The 14,250-nt window shown below is 38.3% G+C and overlaps 2 protein-coding genes across 2 annotated transcripts in view; one reads left to right on the forward strand and one right to left on the reverse strand.

Annotated features, from left to right (window-relative positions):
• Positions 1–14,250, reverse strand: part of LOC115217301 (lipoxygenase homology domain-containing protein 1-like) — a 308,929-nt gene that overhangs the window by 185,704 nt on the left and 108,975 nt on the right. The gene's annotated exons all lie outside the window — the stretch shown is intronic.
• The window catches only part of LOC115217293, a 49,709-nt gene continuing 45,135 nt past the window's right edge, over positions 9,677–14,250 (forward strand). Inside the window, exon 1 of the mRNA XM_029786936.2 lies at positions 9,677–12,370. Coding sequence (XP_029642796.1) covers positions 10,573–12,370 — 1,798 coding nt within the window. The 5' untranslated portion in view covers positions 9,677–10,572. The remainder of the gene's footprint in view (positions 12,371–14,250) is intronic.

The following is a 14,250-nucleotide window of genomic DNA, read 5'->3' on the forward strand; positions in this document are numbered from 1 at the left end:
ATTGTAGAATTGCTGTGCATGTGATTCTAAAGTTGCCTTTAATGGTGTTTGCAATTCAGTTGAGGGCAAATAGGGGGGGGGGGAAATAAAACAATAAAACTCTCACCGAATGCTGTTCCTTGTGAGCTGTGAAACTTTATTTTGAAAAGAAAAAAGAGTAAAATGTTAACATCCTGTCCCATTCGAGATCTGCGCTTTCATCAGCCATTTTGATATCCAGCCAAATCTTGGTTTGTAGTCGGATCTGATTGAATGTAAAATAAGAGTTGGTTCACTCAACTAGTAAGAAACCCTGAGTATCAGTATGGCAACATGGCTGTAATTTTCACAATAAATAATAATTTATACTCCATCTCCTGGCATTAAGTACTCTTTACTTTGTTCATCATCACTCTGTGTGTGTGCATGTGTGTCTATCCAACAGGGGGCCTTTTGCTATCCAAAAGGTCCATTTTGCCTTTCATCCTTTCAAGATCAATAAAATAAGTACCAGTTGAGCACTGGGGAGTACTATAATTGCATAACACCCCACCCCCCAAAAAATTGCTGGCCTTGCGTGAAAATTAGAAAGTATTATTTTGGATAACTCTGTGTTAGACTTGTATTTAAGCTTGTAGGTGTCGACTCTCATGTAAAAAAAAAAGACGAACTTCATACATATTGAAGTATAATTATTCTGGTTTTATAGATATTTGATAAATATATATGGAGACGAATCGGTATTTCGTTAGGATCATTTATTATTAGGATTGACAGAATTGGTAAGGCGTTGGGTAAGACGTCCTCTGCTGTTTCCTTTCAGTCATACATTCTGAGTTCAAATCCTGCTGAGTACAACTTTGCCATCACTTCCCCAGGGTTGCAAATAAAGTACCAGTCAAATCAAATATGGGGGTGGGGGTCAGTATAATCAAAATGATTGGCCTTGAGTCTAAGTCAGGATGGTGGGGCAGGGGAAAAAATGGCCAGGGGCATTTATTTATCAGTCTCTACATACTGAGATCTACAAACTGAGACACACTTCTCTTTTCAGCATCCATCTACTTTCACTCTCGCCTTCCTCCCTTCATAGTCACCCCAACTCTTTCTAAAAAGCTACTCTTATATTCTTATCGTTCTATTTATAAAACATTAGGCTTTTTTTTTTTGGCCTGGAGCTTCTCTAGTGTAAAGATAAGGACAACCACACACACACGTGTGTACATACACACAACATGTGTATATATCAAAAAATATACATATATATATATGCATACGTGTACACAAACATGGCAAATGTTCCATCTTCACGAACGATTGCTGTCTCCTTGTATTTCCTCATTATCAATGGCATTTTTGATGTTCCATCCATGACTTCTTGGAAGACTATTCGGTCCTGCTGCAGTCTGAATGGTTTCAAGCACAGCTGAGAGACAAAGGTTTTTAACTTGCTGTGCACTTCCAACTGGTTAGGTCTACACGTGTCACCACTCATCCATCACCCATAGACTTTCAGTAAATGGGAGAATAAATGAGGTCACCATAAAGAGACATCTGTACGTCATTGGATTATAGTGATATGTGCCTGTATAACATGAGAACCACTCTCTGAGTTCCTATCCCCAGGGTTTGGTGCTCTGATTCAGGAGTCGCAGGGTTCTGAGTGGTGTGGAACCACTTCTTGGCTACTATTGTTGCCACGACTCACTCTGACCTAAAGTAGTTAGGGTTCCAGTGATGGTTTCACTAGCATACATGATGACAACTCCTCTGAGCATGTGCATGCTGAGACACCCTTCGTTGGTGTCAGGATATGCAGTAAAACTTGCAGAATAAAGTTGGTACAAGTTATGCAATTAGAGCAGCCACAGCTTTTACCTGTTGGAATTGAGTCTGCAGTTGGTGGTTTTGCACAGGTAAGTAGGTTTTTTTAGGGATATTGGTTGTCTTTTGCATTTGATTATTTTGTATGATTCAGGTGCTTTTTCATTCATGGGTCTTGGCTCAATAATAATATTTTCTGATGGATAATGTTGAATATTTCAGTGTTTCTTGGGTTGTGTGTTGTAATTAAAGATAGTGTTTTGGGGTGTATTTGAACCGTTTTTGGCTTTTCATAATTCTTCAAAGTATTTTGCTTTGGTGCCTTCTGTTTCTTTTTCTATTAGAGTAGATGGCTACTTTTTTCAAGTAGTGCCTGTTTTAATTCTAGGAGTCTTTTATTCTGAATTTCAGGATTGGAGACAATTGTTCAGAGTCTTCTGGTTAAGTTAAATGGAATATTTGTTCTGATATGTTTTGGGAAGCATGAAATAAACAGCAGGTACTGTTTAGTGTCCATTGGTTTGTAGTGGATGTCATTTCCTAAGTTCGTGACATTCTTTAACATCAAAACGTCTAGGAAGGGTAGTTGGTTTTGGCTACATTCCATTGTGAAGTGAATTTTGTTATTGATGTTACTGAGTAGAGATTTTAAATTATTGAGTTCATCTAGATGTTCACAGAATGAGGTAGTCATCTAAGTATCATTTCCAATTTTCCACCAGATATATTTGAAAGTTGATGCCATACTTTGTTTTGGCTTGTTCATACAGTTGGACTTTTAGTTATGCCATGTCTAAGTTGGCATATGTTGGCATTCACACATCCCACCATCTCAACAATACTTCAAAATATGTTCCACCACTTTGCTTTTTCAGCATTACACCATTGTGTGTGTGTGTGTGTGTGTGTGTGATCATAACTTCACATGAGTTGGATGATGCAACAGGATCCAGTAAGTTGGACGACCAGTACTTCTGGTACAGTCTATGGAATTTCTACCAACACCTTTTCTCCATATCAAACAGCCATTTTCCTGAAGGGATTAGCATTCTGGTCTCTGTTATTGCCAGGAGGAATATGATTGGATACAAGCCACCTGAGAACCAAGAACTGGTAAACCCATGACTGCACACCAAATGTGTTGTTCTACTCGTTGCTAACTCACAGCTTGCTTAAAGCACCCCTGTACATGACATGAATGGCTTTCATTAGCCTTTCATTTACTCTTGGCGACCATATATATCATTTTAAGGGGCAACCAATTCATTGAGGCAGGTTTTCTACAAATGGATGCCCTTCTTGTCACAACCTTCAACTGTTTCCAAGCAAAGTGATATTTCTCCATTGCCAGACAAGTTTTCACAGAAGACTGCAAATAGACACACTTTACAAGATGGTGACACTTGTTTACAACTATCGTACAATGTCATGACGCATACACACACACACACACACATGTATATGTAATGATACTTTTATAAGAAGGTTGATGATGACTTCAAAGCTTCAGCCTGCTAACCTTCAGTCTGATGAAGGCTAACAAGTCTAAACTTCAAAATCACTGTCACCCCACTTCTCATAAAAGAATGTATTGAGCAATTCTTCAGTTTAATGTTAAATTACTTTTATGTGTAATTTTACATGAAAACAAACATTAATATAAATTGTTGATGTTAAGAGGAGAAGATGGCATGGTGGGCGAGATGCTCAGCATTTCAATTGTCTCTACATTCTGAGTTCAAATTCTGCTGATGTCAGCTTTGCCTTTCATCCTTTGGGGACAATATCAATGCTTCATTAACTTTCACATAAGTATAATCAATCTATATCCCAATTTTGGTAATGATGGGTTCCATGGAAGGAATTTCAGACAAAGCTGAACTTTCTGCATTCCTATGCATGTGCCAATAACTTTGAAACCTCTCCTACCCCATTCGTTAATATACCAAATTCTGTTCCACAATGGTGACATACAATTAATCTGGGTTACACACTCTTGAAGTAACACAGTTTATAAAATATAATCTTAAAATAATTTATTTAGGTTTTCTTTGAACTTGGAGAAATTTTTGACAAAATTTCCAGTCTGAGTCCACAAGGAGAATCTTGGACTTTGCTGCCAGTCTTGTTGAATAATGACAATGAAAAAAGCTGTTTGTGTATTTGTCTGGTTTCTTGAATGAAGCTGCAGGATAGTGAAATTTAATAATGAAGCTAAGATTTCTTAAATTGTTGATTAAAAGCCAGGACCTGGTTTCTGTCAAACTAAGAAGAATGGGGGTTACTTTTAAGTATCTGATTAGAGTTTTAGGCTGTTTCTCATTGTTGCCTAAGAAACTTGCCTCATCTCTGTTTTACTTTTTCTACTCCCATTCATGCACTCACTCACTCTCCCACTCACTCATTCACCCACTCAGAATCCCCATTCACGCACTCACTCATTCTCCCACTCACTCATTCACCCACTCAGAATCCCCATTCACACACTCACTCACTCTCCCACTGACTCATTCACCCACTCAGAATCCCCATTCACGCACTCACTTACTCTCCCACTCACTCATTCACCCACTCAGAATTCCCATTCACACACTCACTCACTCTCCCACTCACTCATTCACCCACTCAGAATCCCCATTCACGCACTCACTCATTCACCCACTCAGAATCCCCATTCACGCACTCACTCATTCACCCACTCAGAATCCCCATTCACACACTCACTCACTCTCCCACTCACTCATTCACCCACTCAGAATCCCCATTCACGTACTCACTCACTCTCCCACTCACTCATTCACCCACTCAGAATCCCCATTCACACACTCACTCACTCTCCCACTGACTCATTCACCCACTCAGAATCCCCATTCACGCACTCACTCACTCTCCCACTCACTCATTCACCCACTCAGAATCCCCATTCACGCACTCACTCATTCACCCACTCAGAATCCCCATTCACGCACTCACTCACTCTCCCACTCACTCATTCACCCACTCAGAATCCCCATTCACGCACTCACTCATTCACCCACTCAGAATCCCCATTCACACACTCACTCACTCTCCCACTCACTCATTCACCCACTCAGAATCCCCATTCACACACTCACTCACTCTCTCACTCACTCATTCACCCACTCAGAATCCCCATTCACACACTCACTCACTCTCCCACTCACTCATTCACCCACTCAGAATCCCCATTCACACACTCACTCACTCTCCCACTCACTCATTCACCCACTCAGAATCCCCATTCACGCACTCACTCATTCACCCACTCAGAATCCCCATTCACGCACTCACTCACTCCCACTCACTCATTCACCCACTCAGAATCCCCATTCACGCACTCACTCATTCACCCACTCAGAATCCCCATTCACACACTCACTCACTCTCCCACTCACTCATTCACCACTCAGAATCCCCATTCACACACTCACTCACTCTCTCACTCACTCATTCACCCACTCAGAATCCCCATTCACACACTCACTCACTCTCCCACTCACTCATTCACCCACTCAGAATCCCCATTCACACACTCACTCACTCTCCCACTCACTCATTCACCCACTCAGAATCCCCATTCATGCACTCACTCACTCTCCCACTCACTCATTCACCCACTCAGAATCCCCATTCACGCACTCACTCATTCACCCACTCAGAATCCCCATTCACGCACTCACTCATTCACCCACTCAGAATCCCCATTCACACACTCACTCACTCTCCCACTCACTCATTCACCCACTCAGAATCCCCATTCACACACTCACTCACTCTCCCACTCACTCATTCACCCACTCAGAATCCCCATTCATGCACTCACTCACTCTCCCACTCACTCATTCACCCACTCAGAATCCCCATTCACGCACTCACTCATTCACCCACTCAGAATCCCCATTCAACACACTCACTCACTCTCCCACTCACTCATTCACCCACTCAGAATCCCCATTCACGCACTCACTCATTCACCCACTCAGAATCCCCATTCACACACTCACTCACTCTCCCACTCACTCATTCACCCACTCAGAATCCCCATTCACACACTCACTCACTCTCCCACTCACTCATTCACCCACTCAGAATCCCCATTCACGCACTCACTCACTCTCCCACTCACTCATTCACCCACTCAGAATCCCCATTCACGCACTCACTCATTCACCCACTCAGAATCCCCATTCACACACTCACTCACTCTCCCACTCACTCATTCACCCACTCAGAATCCCCATTCACGTACTCACTCACTCTCCCACTCACTCATTCACCCACTCAGAATCCCCATTCACACACTCACTCACTCTCCCACTCAGAATCCCCATTCATGCACTCACTCACCCAACCACCCACTCAATGCATTCACTTTGTCTTTATTGCTTGACAACCTCCTAAACTATATCCAGACTATTTCCTTAGCAAGAAATTGATCAAAACCATATTGCTAATTCTTATGAAGATAATAATGCCTAGCATATTAGATTCCTCACATAATTTCAGTCCAGTTTCACAAGTCATTGATCCTAAACTTTTGAAAAAAACAAACTTGAAGGGCCATTTATTGCCAAATAGTTAAAGGAAGTTCATTAAGGTCTTTGAGTTGCTTTTAAACATGGTTCATCCCCACCAAAATTTCATTCAAATATTCCTAGACCAAGAAATTAAAAATAAAAGTTGGTTCAACACCTGTCTTATCTCTTGTAACAAGATCTTTGTTCTAACAACCATGGCATCAAAGTTTTTGGAAATAAGTTTCAAATCCAGATTTAACAACAATTAATTATATATTATTTTCAGCATTTGCTAACGATATTCATACAGCAGAGAAACAGTCAATAAAGCAACCAAATTGCTTCCCCCACCAAAATAAAAAGTACATTGCTATTGTATGCATTCACCAGTTGTTGATACAACAGAAAAATTATCTGATATCATCATCGTTTAACATCCGCTTTCCATGCTAGCATGGGTTGAACAAATGACTGAGGGCTGGCGAACCAGATGGCTGCACCAGGCTTCAATCTTGATCTGGCAGAGTTTCTACAGCTGGATGCCCTTTCTAATACCAACCACTCCGAGAGTGTAGTGGGTGCTTTTTACATGCCACCAGTATTGGGTTGGCAAGAAAGTAATTTCATTGCCATTTTTTTTAATGATTTTGTTCCTTTTGACATTTGATAGCCGTTACTTTTAGCTTACTTTAGAAGCAAATTGTGTGTAAATTTGTTTACAGCTGTTAATTCAGTGTCAGTTTTAACATGGAGTGCAAAAGGAACCTTTTCGCCATATTTTGCTTTTTTTATTTCCATAAAGGCAAGAAAGCTGCTGAGGCTCACAAAGTGATATGTGAAGTTTATGGTGTTGATTGCTTAACAGAACGTACATGGTCAGAAATGGTTTTAAAAATTCTGTTCTGGAGATTTTTCACTCAAAGATGACCTTCGCAAGTTCATGATGAGCAAATCAAAGCCATAATTGAATCTGATTGTCATATAACTGTGCGAGAGATTGCAGAGAGGTTAAATGTATCACACACAACAACTGAAAATCACTTAAAATGTCTTGAACACATTCAGAAGCTTGATATTTGGATTCCACAAGAATTGGAAGAGATTCACTTAACACAACGATATGCATCACAAATGCTAATGAAAAATGGATTGTCTACAATAACACCAATTGAAAATGATCATAGTCCAAACATAATGAACCAGCACAAAACTACATCAAAAGCTGAATTGCACAAAAAAAAAAACACGTAGAGTTTCTGTGGAACTGAAAATCCAGAAAATCTAAGCAATGAAATTATTTCATGAAGCGTATATAAAAATGTAAAACTAGGAGTTATGAGAAGTGAATGTATATTTATTTGTGTGACTTCAATAAAATTACACCCATTTTGCAACCTTCATGTAACATTAATTTTGGTAAGAAAGAAATTATGATTACATGCTTGCATTAATATGTCTGCTCAGTATTATAAAATACAACTGTATATTCACAAATTAATGTAAATAAAGACACTGAACTCATCAGATGACTTGAACATCATGGTTACACCAACAATTCAACTTTAAATATACTCACAACATTTCTTCTTTATAGATAGTGCAACAATATGCAATGATTATCACATAAATTATCAGAACTCACTGGTGAAACCTGTGTAAGATTAATTCAAGAGATAACTAAAGCAGTTAAAATAATTCTCCTATTTTATTCTCTCATATACATAGGGATACATACATACATACATGCTGCATGTCTAGATATGCAATTATACACATGAGAATACATACATAAAACATACAAATCTGCACATACATACATACACACACACTAACAAAAATACTCTGTTGTTGATGTTGAAATTCCGATGAAGAAGCCTTGGATTTAGGTTAGAAACCGGTTCTTTCTCTATTGGCAAAAGAAATCTTGATATAACTGAATAATGACATACATAAATTGTAGTGGGGTCTTTTAGTGCAACAGAGCATAAATCAGAAGAACCGAAATAATTTAAACATTAGAAAACCACACTGTGGGTTAAATAACAATGTAAACATAATCTTTCTGTATAAGTGGGATGCAAAAACCGGAGGGAGTCTCCTGATGGGCCATTTCACAATTTGTTGACTGCTCCTCAGAAAAGACATACCTGTCTTCTTTTAATTTACATTGGGTTCTACATTAAATAGAATTCATTTGATGAAGAATTGTCAAAAGCACCAAAGATGATGATGGCAGTGGTGGTGATGATGATGATGATGCTGTGGCAGATAAAAAGGAAAATATTCAGATAATGACATTGGGGTTTGTGATAATGATGATAACTGTGATTGTGGCTATACGACAAGGTTGGTGGCAATGGTGGCTATGATGATGATGACGATTGTTAAGATGATGGAGATGATGAGGGTAGTGATAAAGTTTGCTGTTTTGGAGCTGAATTTAGAAGAAATATTTGGAAGAGAAATTATTGCCGAATATATCTGCCTTATGTAATATCAGAATTTTAAATATGAGATTATGTGTGTGCATGTGTGTGTGTGGAAGTGTGTGGAAGTGTGTATGTGCATGCACATGTGTGGGAGTGTGTAAATGTGGAGGGTGGGAAGCAGTACACATGTAGATATGTTGGTGGCATTGGTGAGGGGCTTGGTGGTAATGGGGATGGTGGGGGTGGTGGCATACACATAGTTATATGTATACATACATGCACATATGGTCTACATACACATGCATCCATCAATATGTATATATACACACACACACATCCATACACAATGTTCATACACATACACAAACATACATTCACTCATACCTACACATACCCCCCACACACAAAGTGAAAGGATACCCACATGTAGAAGCTGTAAATAAGAGAGAGAGAGAGAGAGAGAGAGAGAGAGAGAGAGAAAGAAGTGTAAGAAGAGGGAGAGCTGAAAATGAGGGAGGGGACACGTGAATAAATGAAAGAGTAAAAGAGGCAAGAGGGTAGAGGAGTGATGAGGAGGAGAAGGATGATGTTGAAGTGGAAGGCTGACATCAACCAATGAGAAATCAGTCTGGAAACTGATGAAGGAAAATGTAAATGCTGGTCCTTCTGCCCCCTCTCTCTCTCTCTTCGTCTCTCTCTCTCTCTTCATCTCTCTCTCTCTTTCTCTCTCCCTCTGTTTAGTTAAGGTTATCATGCATAAAGACCTCACATAATAAATAGGAGGGGAAACAAAATAAACAACAAGAAACAAAATAAAAACAAAAAAAGATCTTACAACTGAACTGGAAACTGTAAAATAGTAGAGAAGAGGATAGTGAGAGGAGAGTGATGGTGTAAGTGTTGTGGTTGCAGGAGTGAGGGGTGGATGACAAGTGTTTCTTTTCTTTTTTTTTTGGGAAAGTTAAAGTGTTAAAGTTAAAGAGCCGCTGGTTGTACAAGTGGAAGGAAGGAGATTATTACTGGTGAGGAGGGAGACCTGCCTTCTTAGAACAACACACACTTTGGTAATTTACTTCAAGAGCAGCTGGCAGCAGCAGCGGTATATAGTTCTACTTCTACAGCAGTTTGCTTCACACACTACAACAGTTGAGAAAAAAAAAAAAAAGAGAGAAAAACAGATTCTAAAGGAGAAAAAATGTTTATTTAACAGAAGCAAAATATGTTATTAAAAAAAAATTGAAAAAAAAAAAGGAAAAAGTTAATTTCATTCTGGGAGAAACTAAGGAAAAAGATTTTTGTGTGTGAATATTTGGTGTTTTATAGAAACTATTCTGTGGATATATAACATGGTTTAATGAAAGAACCAAACAGGTTGGACATGTAAGATTCTTTATCCGTTTATTCTCAACGTTTTTCCTATTGTTTTAAAGTCAGCTCATACAAATTAATAATTATTTATACGTTGGTTAATTTTAAAAAAACTTTTCTGCAAATTCTTTTCACAAAATCTCATTCCTTTCATTGACTGACTTTAAATAAAACAAAACAAAAACGAAACAAAAAAAAAAAAATAAGCACCCCACTTCCTTCCCCAACCTCATAAATAATAATTATTCTCTGTAATGAAGATGTTTATTTCTGCAGGAGACCATAGTGATCTAACAGGTGCTAGTCACACCTAACAGAGTCAGTAACTTTCAGAACAGAATTAAGAAAAAAGAAGACAAGCGATTAGAACGCAAAACAAAACTGGTGACACATTGTGAAATCTAAGATTGTTTAATAATTCCTCATCATTCATCATGCATTTGTCAGTGTTATTGGGTTTAATATTCTTGTTATCAAATGTGATTGTATCTGTTGTGGTATCAGCAGCTTCAGACGAATGTGTACTCAGTATGGTGATTCCAAGGAATAAAATTAAGAGTTCTTGTAGCGATGTTGAAAGCTTGTCAAAATTAGTTGATAAAAACAGAGAGGACATGTATGATTTCGATAAAAAAATGAAGTCATTAAAACATATGTTACTGTCTCATATTCAAAGCAGTACGGGGAAAAGGATGAGTGTAACTTCTCGAATAAATCGTCTTGAAAAGATTATTAACCAGCTGATTGGAAATCCTGATAGCAGTAGGACTGGAGAAGAGCATGGTCACCGTAAAACAGATACAACTTCTCATCCATATTACTATGGGAGATCATCAATAAACAATCACCAAGTGAAAGACGAAGCTTTAGCTGATGTGCCACAGTTAGAGACTATTGTTGAGAAATACACGTTGAATGCCTTTCGCAATGTCAACAACACCATATCGCAAGAGGTTGATAAACGTTTTAAAGCATATGAAAATAATTTCAATGAAGACCTGCAGAGAAGTCTAGATGACAGCATCCCTAGAGATGATATTGTTCAAAAACTTGATGATGGAGTAAGAGCTGAACAACCAGTATCAAGTGCTCGTATTATGTCGACGGTCCTTTCTGCAGAACTTAAAGAGTTGAGGAAAAATATTCGAGAACTGACAAGAAAATATCAGGAAATGCATAAAAATTATTATTCTCTTGAAGAAAGACTGAGGATTGAAAGTAACAGCATTCAAGGACAACTTAATGCAACCAAGGGAGTAACCCTCCAAGTCAAGAGAAAAGTTCAAACGATTGAAAGAACTGCAAATAAAACCATAGCTGAGGTAAAGATGTTGAATAAAAAAATCCCAAACCTAGAAGACTGGCGTTATGAGATCAATAACTCTGTACACAGGGCAAATATTTCAGCAATGAAGAACATTCATAGAATGTCAAATCAAATTAATTCAAGTTTGTATGAATACATAGATGAGATTATGGGTCCTTTGGATTCCAAGATCCAAGAAATTGTAATTGGTTCCCAGAAGCTTGAGGAACTCATTTATGACTTGAAACATGATCTTAATGATACACAAGAAAAACATGCTGGATCTCTGGACCAGGTCCAGTCCAAGATCAGACAGATTGATGATGGAATGAAATTGCACTTCCTGAATATTTCACAAATTCTATTCACAGCAATCAGTGCTCTCAAAGGCACAGACAACCAAACCATGGAGAAATTACAGAAATACAATGAAAGCATTAATATCATGAAAGGCAATCTACTGGGTAAAATACAACATGTAAACTTCACAATGCAACTGCTAAAGAGTCATACAAAGAACCAAAGTGAAGAGATGCAGAAACAAGCCAATGTTATAAGACATTTGAATGAAATTCTGAATTCAACGTCTTTGAGAATGAATGCCATGAAGAAGGAACTGCTACAGTTTCGAACTGAGGTGCTTGTTAATTCTGGGAAATGGGCACCCTATAATTTCTCATTCCATGATATCACAAGTGATTGTTATGGTACACGATATATAAAGAAAATTCCGTACCATGTTGGAAGGTATGTTGGTGTGATACTTTGTGGTCAGCCTGAAAGATATAAAATTCTTCTCAGTAACAGAATGTTTTCAGGGTATTTGGATATAGCAGACAATTTTGGATCAGGAGATGACCACTGTGAATTTGTAGGATCCAGCCGAAGAACATTTAATTGCAAAGGCTCAATCGAAACAAAAGAAGGTTTGTACATTCTTTTCTTTATCTACTTTAATCTGATGTTAAAACTTTAAAAAAAAAAAGAATAATCTAGAATTTCTACACTATCACCTTCCCCCCCACACACCTTACTTCTCAACGTTACATTTCAGTATTTCATGCTTTGTGGCATTGTTTTATTCTACACTTCCTCCCCAAAAAATTTCTGTTGATTAATTTTGAAATCAGAAATCTTAATTTTCAGACTAAAGTTCCAATAGTGCTAAAAAACCGTTTCTATTTGACCAAGATTTCTTCTTATTTTATAAACAGTCGATCATATAACGGCATACCTGCTGTTGTTTTAATAATCCTGACTACAACTGAAAGCAGAATCAAAATAACTTTACTTTTAACTCACTCATATTGACAACACTGATATAATAACAGGGCTACTACATGGTCACTTGATCTACTGGAAATAGAAACCAAATCACCCTCAAATCACTTCTTACTGTTCTTAAAAAGGAAGTACACCTTAGATAAATATAGTCCTAAATGCATTATATCTCAGCAAATGACATGATGGTCATAGCTATGACCACAGTTGGGCTGGATCAGGCTTGACCAAGGGTCACACAACAACAGTTCATTCAAACATAGATTTCTAATCTATTTAGTGAGTGTGGTGGTGGTGGTGGGGAGGTTATACCTGTTTATAGGTTAACCCGAGTATATGACTAGTTATATTATATTTTATATGAATACTGCTGGAAGGAAAGTAAAAGTGGAACTTAGAAATAAAAAAAAATTATATTTGACATTGAGAAATACCCATGCTTAGAAAGGTAGAGAGATGGGGGGGGAGCAGGTGTTGATGAGCCGTCTTCATGTGGGTGGGCATGGATGGATGTTTATGCATATGGCTGTATATATATATAAATGTGTGCACTTGTTTGTTTATGTAAGTATGTGCATGTGTGTTTGTATGTGTTATGTGTTTGTAGGTTAATGCGTGTATATCATTGCATATGTGTGTGTATGTAATTGCATGAGTATGTATGCATTCGTACTAAATCTAAAACCTAAAATATAAGATAAACTTTCATTCATTTTGAATTACTGTAAAAATTATATACAGGGCTTCCCAGAAAGATTCACCCATTGATAATTCTTAATTATTCAAAATAAACTTAAGGTAGGATAATGAAATTTGGCACACCTGTTCTAATGTAAATTGTCAATTCACTGAATTAATTACATTTCAGAATAATCCCCTTTTGCCTTGATCATAGCCTGCAAGTGAGAGGCCACTACTGAGTTGCATGAGCTCCATACCACCTCTTTATCCAACTGGACCCATGAAGACAGAAGGGATTTCTTCAGGTCTGACACATTTGAAGAGGAATGAGCAGAAACTTTCATTACTCTCTAAGATGGACCAGATAGCAAAGTCCATGGGATTGATGTCTGGACTTGAGGGAGGCCATATCGTCTTGTCGCAAAAACCACCAAAATGCTCAGTGTTAAATTGGACATGTGGGCTGCAGCCCCATCTTGAGTGAAGATGTAATGGTCACCAAAAGTTTCTGCGACCCAGGGTAACTCTTTGTTATCTGACATTTCCACATTTGATTTTGACATCACTGCTGACCTTAACACCAGTACTGATGAAGAGTAAGAGAGACTTGAACCCATCAGATGCAACTGTGGCCCAATCCACAAGTGAAGCTGGCTTCTGATGGCATAAATGACTCCTGCTACCTTCAGGCAAGTCTCCTGCATTATGTGCATAAAGCTTGTCATTCTGCCTGTTGGTAACTGCCTCCAAGGTGAAGATCTTCGCATTGGACCAGATCAACTCTTTGTTAGTGGTGTGCTTCATCTCAGCTAACATGGTTTTACCCCAGTTGAGCTGTTTCTTC

Source organism: Octopus sinensis, linkage group LG11, assembly GCF_006345805.1.
Source record: "Octopus sinensis linkage group LG11, ASM634580v1, whole genome shotgun sequence".
Taxonomy (NCBI): Eukaryota; Metazoa; Mollusca; class Cephalopoda; order Octopoda; family Octopodidae; genus Octopus; species Octopus sinensis.